We start from the raw sequence: 14,220 nt of genomic DNA, 5'->3' as shown, positions 1-14,220 counted from the left end.
CAAAAGGTGTGTCAACCCAATTGTAAAGCAGTCTCTTAAAATTTGGAATCAGTTCCGTTTAGCCTTTGGCCTCCGAGGCTTTTCTCTATCAGGCCCAATCAATCAGAACATTTTATTTCCTCCATCTTTGAATGATGGGGCTTTTGGCATCTGGCACTCACTAGGCCTCTCCTCACTAGCCCAATTATTCTTTGATACATTTGCCTCTTTTGCTCAGCTACAGGAAAGGTTCAACCTCCCCCAATCCCACTTTTTCCACTATCTCCAGACTAGGAACTTTATCAGAGCTAACACACCTGAATTTCCCCATAGGCCTGCGAATACAGCTAGAGAGAGCATCCTGGAGCTGAACAACCTTCCTAGGGGCGCAATTTCAGATGTATATGCAATCATTCATGACTTACAGAACCCTTCTTTAGTGCCTTTAAAGACTCGATGGGAAAAGGATTTGGGGGAGGAACTTGGGGAAGATACCTGGGAGTCTGTGCTGCGCAGGGTGCATTCGTCCTCTTTTAGCACTAGACACAGCCTCATTCAATTCAAGGAGTTCACCGTATCCACTGGTCTGGGGCCAGACTTGGAAGAATATTCTCTGATTTTGATCCTACCTGTGTCAGATGTAAAATTGAACCAGCCACACTGTTGCATATGTTCTGGGGCTGTCATAAACTGTCAGGTTTCTGGGAATTATTATTTAAATGTTTCTCTGATATATATGACACTGTTATAGATCCCTCTCCCCTTACAGCCCTTTTTGGAGTACTGCCCATGGGTACCCCCGTCAAGAATCCAGTCGGACACTGTTGCTTATACAACTCTTTTAGCTAGACGGCTAATACTACAGAACTGGAAGATGGCAGCTCCCCCATCTTATAAATATTGGGTGAGAGATGTGTTGTGCTCTCTGAAACTAGAAAAAATTCAATTCAATTCACGTGGGAACCCCAAACTGTTTAATGAGGCTTGGGCTCCATTCCGGTCTTATTTTAAACAGTCCATCCTCTGATGGCATTCCTATTAAAACCAAAATAAGTCTGTATTTGACCCCCCTGTGACTTAGGGGTTGGATGAGCATTTCTCTGTGTATTTCTGGGGTGGGGGTGGGGGGCATTAAGGTTGATGTGCTTATTGATTGTGACCTGCGGATGCCTTGTTCATCTTGCCCGGGCAGAGACTAAGGTGTGAGCTAGTTTTTCCCAGTCATTTTTATTTTTATATTTTGTTCACGCCTACATAAAATTATTATTCATTTTTTATTTTAAAGCATTGTAAACTTTTTATTTTTGGTCCAGTGGATGGTTGGTCTGTGGCCTTGACTGTCTGTGAGTGGTTGCATTTCTCCACCCCATACCTTGACTGTTTACAGGAACAATGGTGAGGTGTTTGCTCTGTCCCTATACTATAGATTGCCCTTTAACCTTTGTAGCCTTCTGCCTGGTGTGTTTAACTTGTCTAAAGTATGGTATCTTTAAAGCTTTTTTTTTTTTTTATGTATTATTTGTATTTTTTCTAGTTGAGTATATTATTTATATTGCTTTGTCTTGTCTGTGTGTGTAAAACTTAATAAGTTTAACAAAAAAAAAAGCCGATACCGATTAATCGGCTGATTTATTTTAAAACTTTATATATGTGTATATATATATGTGTGTGTATATATATATATACATATATATATATATATATATATATATATATATATATATGCTCAAAAAAATAAAGGGAACACTTAAACAACACAATGTAACTCCAAGTCAATCACACTTCTGTGAAATCAAACTGTCCACTTAGGAAGCAACACTGATTGACAATACATTTCACATGCTGTTGTGCAAATGGAATAGACAACAGGTGGAAATTATAGGCAACACCCCCAAAAAAGGAGTGATTCTGCAGGTGGTGACCACAGACCACTTCTCAGTTCCTATGCTTCCTGGCTGATGTTTTGGTCACTTTTGAATGCTGGCGGTGCTCTCACTCTAGTGGTAGCATGAGACGGAGTCTACAACCCACACAAGTGGCTCAGGTAGTGCAGTTCATCCAGGATGGCACATCAATGCGAGCTGTGGCAAAAAGGTTTGCTGTGTCTGTCAGCGTAGTGTCCAGAGCATGGAGGCGCTACCAGGAGACAGGCCAGTACATCAGGAGACGTGGAGGAGGCCGTAGGAGGGCGACAACCCAGCAGCAGGACCGCTACCTCCGCCTTTGTGCAAGGAGGTGCACTGCCAGCGCCCTGCAAAATGACCTCCAGCAGGCCACAAATGTGCATGTGCAATGTAATCAGGTGTTAGAGCATTGGACTAGTTAACTGTAGGGTTGCAAGATTGGATCCCCCGAGCTGACAAGGTTAAACATCTGTCATTCTGCCCCTGAACGAGGCAGAACGTTCCTAGGCCGTCATTGAAAATAAGAATGTGTTCTTAGCCGACTTGCCTAGTTAAATAAAGTTTTTTTTTTTTTTTTTTAAATCGGCGCCCAAACACACTGATTTCCGATTGTTATGAAAACTTGAAATCGGCCCCGATTAAATCGGCCATTCCGATTAAATCGGTCGACCTCTACTGTCAATCACTGCATCCTTATCGGCAGACTCAATAGCCTTGGCTTCTCAAATGACTGCCTCGCCTAATTCACCAACTACTTCTCAGATAGAGTTCCGTGTGTCAATTTGGAGGGCCTGCTGTCTGGACCTCTGGCAGTCTCTGGAGGTGCCACAGGGTTCAATTCTTGGGCCGAATCTTCTCTGTATACATCAACGATGTCGCTCTTGCTGCTGGTGATTCTCTGACCCACCTCTACGCAGAAGACACCATTTTGTATACATCAGGCCCTTCTTTGAACACTGTGCTAACAAACGTCCAGACGAGCATCAACGCCATACAACACACCTTCCATGGCCTCCAACTGCTTTTAAATGCTAGTAAAACTAAGTACATGCTCTTCAACTGATTGCTGCACGCAAACTCCCGCCCGCTCCCGCCCGACTAGCATCACTACTCTGGACGGTTCTGACTTAGAATATGTGGACAACTACAAACACCTAGGTGTCTGGTTAGACTGTAAAATCTCCTTCCAGACCCACATTAAGCATCTCCAATCCAAAATTAAATCTAGAATCGGCTTCCTATTTCACAACAAAGCATCCTTCACTCATGCTGCCAAACATACCCTTGTAAAACTGACCATCCTACAGATCCTTGACAATGTCATTTACAAAATAGCCTCCAACACTCTACTCAACAAATTGGATGTAGTTTCTCACAGTGCCATCCGTTTTGTCAACAAAGCCCCATATACTACCCACCACTGCGACCTGTATGCTCTCGTTGGCTGGCCCTCACTACATAGTTGAATTCGGAAGTTTACATACCATAGCCAAATACATTTCAACTCAGTTTTTCACACTTCCTGACATTTAATCCCAGTAAATATTCCGTTTTAGGTCAGTTAGGATCCCCACTTCATTTTAAGAATGTGAAATGTCAGAATAATAGTAGAGAATGATTTATTTCAGCTTTTATTCCTTTCATCACATTCCCAGTGGGTCAGAAGTTTAGTATTTGGTAGCATTGCCTTTAAATTGTTTAACTTGGGTCAAACGTGCCAGGTAGCCTTCCACAAGCTTTGCACAACACATTGGGTGAATTTTGTCCCATTCCCCCTGACAGAGCTGTTGTAACTGAGTCTGGTTTGTAGGCCTCCTTGCCCGCACATGCTTTTTCAGTTCTGCCCACAAACGTTATGGAATTGAGGTCAGGGCTTTGTGATGGCCACTAATACCTTAACTTTGTTGTCCTTAAGCCATTTTGCCACAACTTTGGAAGTATGCTTGGGGTCATTGTCCATTTGGAAGACCCATTTGCAACCAAGCTTTAACTTCCTGACTGATGTCTTGAGATGTTGCTTCAAATATATCCACATAGATGGCATCATGAGGAAGTGAAACTATTTTGTGAAGTGCACCAGTCCCTCCTGCAGCAAAGCACCCCCACAACATGCTGCCACCCCCGTGCGTCACGGTTGGGATGGTCTTCTGCTTGCAAGCCTCCCCCTTTTTCCTCGAAACATAACAGTGGTCATTATGGCCAAACAGTTATATTTTTGTTTCATCAGACCAGAGGACATTTTTCCAAAAAGTACGATCTTTGTCCCCATGTGCAGTTGCAAACCGTAGTCTGGCTTTTTTATGGCGGTTTTGGAGTAGTGGCTTCTTCCTTGCTGAGCAGCCTTTCAGGTTATGTCGATACAGGACTCGTTTTACTGTGGATATAGATACTTTTGTACCCGTTTCCTCCAGCATCTTCACAAGGTCCTTTGCGGTTGTTCTGGGATTGATTTGCACTTTTCGCACCTTAGTACGTTCATCTCTAGGAGACAGAACGAGTCTCCTTCCTGAGCGGCATGACGGCTGCGTGGTCCCATGGTGTTTATACTTGCGTACTATTGTTTGTACAGATGAACGTGGTACCTTCAGGCATTAGGAAATTGCACCCAAGGATGAACCAGACTTGTGGTCTACAATTTTTTTTCTCAGGTCTTGGCTGATTTCTTTAGATTTTTCCATGATGTCAAGCAAAGAGGGAGTGAGTTTGAAAGTAGGCCTTGAAATACATCCACGGGCACACCTCCAGTTGACTCAAATGTCAATTAGCCTATGACAGTATTTTCCGGAATTTAAGCTGTTTAAAGGCACAGTCAACTTAGTCTGTAAACTTCTGACCCACTGGAATTGTGATACAGTGAATTATAAGTGAAATAATCTGCCTGTAAACAATTGTTGGAAAAATGACTTGTGTCATGCATGAAGTAGATGTCCGAACTGACCTGCCAAAACTATAGTTTGTTAACAAGAAATTTGTGGAGTGGTTGAAAAATTTTAATGACTCCAACCTAAATGTATGTAAACTTCAACTGTATTCGTCGCCAAACCCACTGGCTCCAGGTCATCTATAAGTCTTTGCTAGGTAAAGCCCCGCCTTATCTCAGCTCACTGGTCACCATAGCAACACCCACTCGTACCACGCGCTCCTCAAGGGAGGGACAGAAAAGTAATGTTTGGGAAAGATTTTGCGAAGTGGTAAAAGAGGATGGTCGCAGTGTGATGATTGTGAGGCTTCAAATATGCCTGTCACATCAAAAGGGACTGCAGTATACAGTTCAGATGGGTTAAATGGAAACTGAAATCTTTAGACCTACAATCACTCATAGCCTGCAGAATTAAGCATTTCTTGCAGTAAAATTATACAAATGTAGGCAAAATGTTGACTCTAAAAGGAGTGGAGAAATATGATATCTTTCAGCATCTTGAGAGAATGTGAATGCTCAGTTATATACCATATTTAGCAGCATCATAAAAGCTGATAGTATTTCAACCACATTACATATGCATCCAAACCGAACTCTTATCAGAAACATGTTGGGTCGTTTTAACAACTTTCCATTTTCTTAAAACCGGTCAAACTGATGGCATGTGAAAATTTAGCACGGAAAATCTTTCCCGTTTTTTTTTTGTGTTATTGCATTTTGTCCCCGGTCCCCGAACATCTTTGTTCCGTTAAAGAAGATCACAGAAAACTTTAGCGATGTCAACTAGATTGAAGCATTCATTCTATCAATTTATGACATTCTCGTGAGTAAAGGTTTATCTAGTCTTCTAGGGCAACATATGACAGAGAATATGCATTTATCTAATTATACACAAGGCCTACCAAAATGTCGGAAATTATAGGCAGAAACATCTAAAAATCAGGCCCAAAAAATCCTGCCCCCCTGTCAAAACAAATAATTCTGCTGTCTTTGACTGTAGCTTATAGTGTATTTCCTATATTTGCAGGTAAGAGTTGGATGCAGGACTCAGATTTTCACATAGTCGGGCGGTTGTGGATGGGTTATTAGCAATTGTGGGCGGGTGCGGGTTTACAAACATCTAACCCAAGCACCACTAGTGTGTGTGTGTGTGTGTGTGTGTGTGTGTACGGTACAGTGCCTTCGGAAAGTATTCAGACCCCTTGACTTTTTCAACACTTACATTACAGCCTTATTCTAAAATTGATTTAATGTTTTTTCCCCCCCTCTCAATCTACACACAATACACCCCATAAATGACAAAGCAAAAACTGAAATATAATATTTACATAAGTATTCAGACCCTTTACTCAGTGCTTTGTTGAAGCACCTTTGGCAGCGATTACAGCATCGAATTTTCTTAGGTACGATGCTACAAGCTTGGCACGTCTGTATTTGGGGAGTTTCACATTCTTCTCTGCTTATAATTTCCGAAACATGTTTCTCATGGTCTGAGAGTCTTTAGGTGCCTTTTGGCAAATTCCAAGCGGGCTGTCATGTGCCTTTTACTGAGGAGTGGCGTCCATCTGGCCACTACCATAAAGGCCTGATTGGTTGAGTGTTGCAGAGATGGTTGTCCTTCTGCAAGTTTCTCCCATCTCAACAGAGGAACTCTGGAGCTCTGTCAGAGTGACCATCGGGTTCTTTGTCACCTCCCTGACCAAGGTCATTGTACCCAGATTATTCAGTTTAGCCAGGCAGCCAGCTCTAGGAAGAGACTTGGTGGTTCCAAACTTCTTCCATTTAAGAATGGAGGCCACGGTGTTCTTCAATGTTGGACCTTCAATGTTGCAGAGATTGTTGTCCTTCTGGAAAGTTCTCCCATCAATCCTGTCTCAGAGCACTATGGACAATTCCTTCGACCTCATGGCTTGGTTTTTGTTCTGACATGCACTGTCAACTGTGGGACCTTATATAGACAGGTGTGTGCCTTTCCAAATCATATCCAATCAATTGAATTTACCATAGGTGGACTCCAATCAAGTTGTAGAAACATCTCAAGGATGATCAATGGAAACAGGATGTACCTGAGCTCAATTTTGAGTATCATAGCAAAGGGTCTGAAAAACTACGTAAATAAGGCATCTGCTTTTAATACATTTGCAAATAAAACAATCTAGGTTTTCGCTTTGTCATTATGGGGTATTGTGTGTAGATTGCCGAGGTTGTAACAAAATGTGGAAAAAGTCAAGGGGACTGAATACTTTCTCAAGGCACTATGTATGTATGAGCGTATGTATGTATGTATGTATGTATGTATGTATGTATGTATGTATGTGTGTGTGTGTGTGTGAGTGAGTGAGTGAGTCTCACCATGCAACAGCACGTCTCGGAGGGAGCGGCTCTCCAAAGACAGGCGGGCCAGCCGTGGGGCGTGGTCTTTCCTCACACGCAGCCACAGGTCCTCAGTACGCTCCAACCGCCCCGTGTGACCTTCTTCCAGCTACAGATATACATGTTATTGGTTGAAATCGCATAGGCAAATGTACAACAACAAAAAACACAGCTTCTCAGTATGCTCCAACAAATGTTTACGACATTCCTCCACATAACATAAGAGCATCAGGGGAAAAAACAGTGTGGGTCTTTATCAATAATGACAATCACATTGTCAGTCGTGGTGACAACCCTCACAGCAATTTGATCATTGAGATCAAAGAAGTTCAAACAGAAAATCAGACTTGTTGCAAAACAAAGCCATGACTGGCGAGTGGCAAGTAAGCATTGCAAGTAAGCAGACAGAGTCCCAAGAAATAGCATGAACAGAACCTGGCAAAACTGGTTGAAATGTCATCATTATCACAACAAGAAAATGGTTGATAGGTCATTTTAACATAATTGCAAACCATTTTCCCTGCTGGGAAAGGAAGTAGCAGCCAAGGCAAAACCAGATGGAGAGTGTGAAGGTGCATGAAAAACAACGTTTCCAGTTTGAGACAAAAACGTTAGCCGATGCTGGGTTGGTGTACCTGTCGCAGGGAGGCAGCAAAAGCATCGTGGGAGCTGTTGAGGCGTGTTCTGAACTGGGAGCAGATACTCTTTGCCAGCTTGGCAGCACTCAGGCTCTCTATGGCATCCTGGGCCACATTTCTCTTCCACTCTGGTGTGATGGCAGGAGGGTTCACAAACGTTATCCTCTGGATGATCTTCATAGGGGAGGAGAGAAAGCGGGAGAGAGAGCGAGAGGATTTGTGAGTTGCTATTTTGCTAATGACAAATCAAGGTTGTTGTTATTCCAAAGAACAATTTAAAATCAGATTCCAGAGGCTTGACTGGGAATGGTTACTTGTTTGATCTGCTCCCAGACGAGTCTCGTAACAGAGGATCCTGAATGGAAGGTCACCTCCACGTGATAGGCAGCGTTAAGTATCTGACCAAGACAGGAAGAGAGATGGAGAGAAAACAGAACAATATGTTATCATTTAAGTTAAAACAACTGTCTCGTGGGAAAAATATAATTACATACATTGTCTTTTACATCGTCTTTTGAGGAATCCTATTAGCTAACGTTGTGACTTTACACACACCTGTTTGAGGTGGTTGGAGGTGACGTTGTGGACGGAGGACTCCATGTTGGACTTCTCCAGGCTGTTTAGACAGCGCTCCAGGGTTCCTACAAAGCTCTCCCTCAGGTAGTCCACAGAGCTGATCAGCTTGTTGGCCACCGCTTGGTTTAACCTCACAACTATCAGCTCCTGGATCTGGTGGATGCAGGATTTTATAACCTTTGAAGTAACAGGCTCTCCGTTGGTCGCCACTATGAGGTCTGTGAGGTCAGAGAAAGACACATTGAATGAAAGCATGAGTGAAAGATAATGTAGTTCGAAAGCGTGGTGACATTTTTCAAGTAGGCTAAATGGTCTTTCTTACATTAAATGCATCATTTGTAACCTGTCAAGTGGTTTTCAATGTTTTTGGCAAAGTACCATATTGACACCTGCTGCTGACTGAACAATGGATCTTCGTCCCCCTCCCCCCCACCATGCCAACCCTTTGACACTTCTGCATTGTGCAACTAATTGTGTCTTTGGTTGCATCTACTTATTGTGTCAGCTGTATGCCCCACATTAACAATTAAGGTCGTTTACTGAGTTCCTACACAGGTCACCTCAAGATTGTGTCTTGTCAACTCTGTCATACATCGCCAACTGAAGGTCAGTTTAGGGTCAGTAGTACAGCTATTGTATGCTATTATCTCAGAGACATTTGACAGCATCAGTCTTTAGTTGGCCTTTGGCCTGTGTACCTGTGAACTCCAGGTTGGCAGCATCCTCCAGCAGCTGTTCCTTCATGCTGCTCAGCGTCTCCACGATCATTTCCTTCATCTCCTCCTGTTTGCGGTTAGCAATGGCCATCAGGGAGGTGAACAACTCGCCCTCCTTCTCCCGCGTGTACTCCAGCCGCCGTGGCGTGATCTGCAGGTCCCTCTGCATGTCAAAGGCCTACAGCCAGGGAGAGGAGGATAAGTCAGTCTCTGCCACCACTATCATTTTTCTCTACTTAAAATTAAACAAGTTTCTGTTACACATTGTGACACTATATAGATTGAATTAGCAAATTGATTGATTCCCACACAGAAGTCCCTCTACTCACCTGGTTGATGAAGAGGTCGAGGCAGCGGCAGTGCACCCCGTTGAGCAGGTTAGCAGCCTCCACATGCTGGTAGTGGAGCACCTGGCGGGCGAAGGGCACCAGGAGGCGGTGTAGCCTCTCAAAGGCCTCCCCCAGTACACTCTGGGGCTTGGTGGCCAGGCTGGGCGTCTGGGAGGGGGCTCCGCAGGAACAGTTCCCTACTGGGGTGCTGAGAAAGCCTAGGGACAGCAGTTGCTTGTAAAGGGGGCTCTTCTCCCTCTCCAGGCGCCGGCTGGGCTCGGGGGAGGCCTCGGCTGGGATACGCATGAAGAAGATGGGGAAGGGGAGCGTCTCTTTGACTTTCCTCAGCTCAGCCACCTGCTCGGCAGTGAGGGTGTCCTGGTTGAGGGCATAGAGTATGATGGGAACCACGTTACGCGTGCAGTCCTCCAGGGCCTCCTCGATGGGCTGGACACTGGGGCACGGCACCACCATGATTTTCGCCTCCTGACAGAACAGGGAAGATACTTCAGTCATTCAAATGGTCCTAGCAGCACTCATCAACACTTATATAAAATTTGGAAAAATCTATCAACAAAAAAGCTAATTCTCTGGGATTAGTTTTTTAAATCAAAAGATTTAAATTGAGCAAACATACAGGGGAGTACACAATATTTCTCCAATCCCCATTGGCTCCAACATACACTACTACCTCCATCTAGTTCATGACTGTAAAACAGTCACATAACAGTTTCTAACTAGGACATAAACGAGTGCCATCCCCCATAAACACAAACAGTCTGGTCATGGGAAAGGGTATGGGAGGGCAACAGAAAACCAAGCAAGAAAACATTTTTGCTCCACTTTTGATGAATTATACAGTAACAGTCACAGAAATAGAACGAGAGAGAGAAAGAAATGGGGGAGCACAGTGTAAAAGAGAGAGAAATGACTAACGCAGCCACACAAAGGAGGCAGTTAGTCCTGTCTCCAAGAAACAAGCGCTGTGGCCAACTGAGCAGTTTCTTTGGAACAAAGATCGGTTGTAAACAACTTTTTCTAGGCTATCAAAATAAATAGAATGTTTAAATTTTCATAATGTAATCAATTTCCAAACATAGTCCAACAGCTGAATATCTGTGGGTTACTTTATCACAGCTATATCAGACAACGGACTGTTTCAACCCGCAATCTGCATATGTTAATCGTTATTTTTCTTCCTTTCAGTCTGACAAGTTGTCTAGATTGACAGCATGTTAGATGTGTCAATGATAAATGTGTCACATTAAACAGTATGCTCCAATAATAGCATACTTGGATAGTCTATGCTAAAGATGTCTCGACCTATTGTTGAAAACAAGCAGGACATTCTAGGCTATATGAACTTGTGGCAGACTAATGTCGGGAGGTTACGTAGCTCTGAAACACGCATCCATAGGTTAGCACTATCCCAGTGCTGTGTATCACTGTGTGGGGAGCCCAGGGGAGATGGGGTGGAGAGGTAATTAGAGAGTTAGTGCTTTCCTCTACTGGCCTCCCAAAATGGGGCGTTACAATTCTGCCATGGCTGTGTGAATGTCACAGTGAGCTGAGAGCTGCTTCCCTGCCTGCCTCTAGCCCCTGAGTAAACAGCAGCTGGGTACATCTCTGAACCACTGCTCTAACTACATTATTAAACCACATCTTAGCCCACCTACCCAACCTGGCACATGCGTTTGCATTATCATGAGAAGTTTAAACCAGGTTGACAAGTGTATAACATGTTACATTATAGCCCAATTTGACAGCTTCTAAGGTCTTTTTCATTGAGTAAACAATAGCAATAGCTCCCCATCTAGCCTACCATTTATTTTACTAGGCAAGTCAATTAAGAACAAATTCTTATTTACAATGACTGACTAGCCTGGCCAAACCCTAACAACGCAGGGCCAATTGTACACCGCCCTATGGGACTCCCAATCACAGCCGGTTGTGATACATCCTGGAATCGAACCAGGGTCTGTGAGGCCTCTAGCACAGATGCAGTGCCTTAGACCGCTGCGCCACTCGGGAGCCCAATCTGACTTTCCTTTAACACTGAAAACAAAACAGGAAAAATAAGATGGGTACAGGAGCACCTCTACTTAATATTTACTCATGTGTGTGCGTAACCACAAGGGTCGTCACATATTGACTTACTCTGGCTCTGTCACTGCTCCAGTCACACTCAGAATCCTGCCTTGCCAATTTAACACAAAAAAAGAGACCAAAACCAATAACAGGGCAACCTGACATATATACACGCTCATTTTTGGCTCCAAATAATAAGCTTGCTATTAGAAAATAACTTGGCAAAACACCAAAAAATAAAAAGGTAAACCATGACATGCGCTAATAAACAGTGCCTTCAGGGAGGCATCCGGGCATAACCATGGAAACTTCATCACAGCGAAGGGTTTGGAAGTTATGTGCCCTGGTCATGTGAATCGCATCAGATCAGGGCCATTAAGTGGTGGAGGGTGGGCGGGGGGCCAGGCGGCCTACAAAGCAGTGCAGGCAAGGCCTGCAGGGCTGTCTGGGGCCTGTCCACGACCAGCTAAGCAAGGCCTTTGTTTGAAGGATTAAGCGCTACTTTTTTCACCCAGCACGTGACAAGTGAGCACAGTGCACTCCACCCACCAAGGCATGTTGATCAGCCGAGCAAGATGGGCTACATGTCTTTCCACCTGGTACAGGAGTCAACGAGTCCTCTGTATGCAACACCACATTTTCTTGGTACCACAGAAAGAAATAGAACCCAGAGAGGGAGAGTTCTGACTAACATGAAAAATCTACTCTGTGCAGTAATCTGTGTGTCAGCTAAACCATGTGTGAGAGCTATATTTCCAGCCTGGAGAGAAAGATTAAAAACAAGCCTACCCTTCTAGTTCCCATTAGAGAACGAACTAACGTATCATCAGTGGGATGACTAACGGCAAAGTCAAAAACTCACTCATGTGCCAACAAAACACACATTTATAATATCAATGCTGTAACGTCAATGAGTATACCAAAAAGTAAAAGGACCCTTTACCATTTATCCTGCTACTCTGTGCTATTTGTAGGCTTACATGGCAAACAGACTCCCACCATCAGAATCCTCCTCACATATCCAAATTGCATCCAAACAAGAACCTCTCTATAGCCAAGGACCCCATTCACTAACTTGTCACCCCTACGGTCCATCAGGCAATCTCAAACCACCTGGCTGGAGACTGTTTCTACCCGCAGGCAGTGCAGATATTGAATAGCTGACTGTATGGCTAATGTTTCTTCCGTAAGTACATGGAGTAGCCAGCCAAACAAAAAAAGTAGCCAGCTAGGGAGTTCCATGCTGGGGGGGGGGTATTCCAGAGGGGCTTCCCCCCCCAGAGTAAATATTAGTGGCCTCTGGAACATTCTAATGCTTTGATTACAACCAAAATATACTTAAAATTATATATACTTTAACGACATGGTAAAATTAGTTTCGGTATTTTTTATTTTTATTTTTTATTTTACCGTTATTTTACCAGGTAAGTTGACTGAGAACACGTTCTCATTTGCAGCAACGACCTGGGGAATAGTTACAGGGGAGAGGAGGGGGATGAATGAGCCAATTGTAAACTTTGTGTAGAAATTTGTGTATTGTGTATTGTGTAGAAAGACATGACTTTACAATTAAAATGACTGAAAATTGATGAATGTGTTAGTTCTGGATATTATGTAGACCTAGGATTATATTACCAGCACAATTTTCTACGTAAGATGACTAAAGAACGACCGATAATCGTCACTCGATATATCAGGCTGATATTAGCCTAGAAAAGGCCAATATCAGCCATCGGCCCTTCTCTACCAGCTTTGACGATAGCACCAGCTTTGCTATGTAGAGGGACTATGCCAGTCAGCCACCACTCATCGCCTGAGCCATGAGCACTGCACAATGCTGAGGAATGTCTAGCTGGGAAGATCAGCAGCAGCAAGATGGCTCATTCTCCAACAAAAGGTGCAGTATTGAGATATTGATGAATCGACAGTGACCAAAATCAAACTCCTGTTACAAATATTAGTGAATTCACTAATAAGGCTTGTGTCAACTTGCCCTGACATGCATGCAATAAGCAAGCTAGCTAAGCATATAGGTATGTGACCTTTTATCAAAGATTATCAGAACTAACCCTTTCATCTGTGGTGATAGCTAGCTAGATCATCTACTTTGCGAGCTACCCGGCTAGATAAACATGGTGCTAAGATGTAAGATAGGAGCTAATAGCCAACGTAGCTAGCTAACGTTAGCTGGTTTTCAAACACGGAACCAATTTCGGCAAAGAGACATCTGACTTGCGGTGTAACATTAGCCACACTGAATAAAAAATATACAATTCAGCAATTTCAAAGATTTTACTGAGTTAAAGTTCATATAAGGAAATCAGTCAATTGAAATAAACTCATTAGCCCCCAGTCTATGTATTTCACATGACTAGGAATACATATGCATCGGTTGGTCACATAACGATTAAAAAAACAAAAAGGTTGGGGCGTGGATCAGAAAACCAGTCAGTATCTGGTGTAACCACTATTTGCCTCACACAGTGAGACATCTCCTTCGCATAGAGTTGATCAGGCTGTTTAATGTGGCTATGGAATGTTGTCCCACTCCTCTTTAATGGCTGTTGCCATTAAACACTACTTAACGGAAGTTGCTGGATATTGGTGGGAACTGGAAAGTGCGTTCATACACGCCAATGGGTGACATGTCTGGTGAGTATGCAGGCCATGGAAAAACAGACATTTTCAGCTTCCAGG

At 43.5% G+C, this 14,220-nt stretch overlaps 1 protein-coding gene across 3 annotated transcripts in view; it reads right to left on the bottom strand.

Annotated features, from left to right (window-relative positions):
- LOC129848722 (dual serine/threonine and tyrosine protein kinase-like) overlaps positions 1–14,220 on the bottom strand; it is a 48,555-nt gene that overhangs the window by 21,690 nt on the left and 12,645 nt on the right. For all 3 annotated transcript variants that reach the window (XM_055915839.1, XM_055915834.1, XM_055915825.1), the window contains exons 4-9: positions 9,436–9,921; positions 9,089–9,284; positions 8,370–8,608; positions 8,129–8,212; positions 7,812–7,988; positions 7,156–7,285 (exon numbers count right to left, since the gene is read on the bottom strand). In XM_055915839.1, coding sequence (XP_055771814.1) covers positions 7,156–7,285; positions 7,812–7,988; positions 8,129–8,212; positions 8,370–8,608; positions 9,089–9,284; positions 9,436–9,921 — 1,312 coding nt within the window. The remainder of the gene's footprint in view (positions 1–7,155; positions 7,286–7,811; positions 7,989–8,128; positions 8,213–8,369; positions 8,609–9,088; positions 9,285–9,435; positions 9,922–14,220) is intronic.

This window comes from Salvelinus fontinalis, chromosome 3 (genome assembly GCF_029448725.1).
Source record: "Salvelinus fontinalis isolate EN_2023a chromosome 3, ASM2944872v1, whole genome shotgun sequence".
Lineage (NCBI taxonomy): Eukaryota > Metazoa > Chordata > Actinopteri > Salmoniformes > Salmonidae > Salvelinus > Salvelinus fontinalis.
This window is presented reverse-complemented; position numbering and strand designations above follow the sequence as displayed.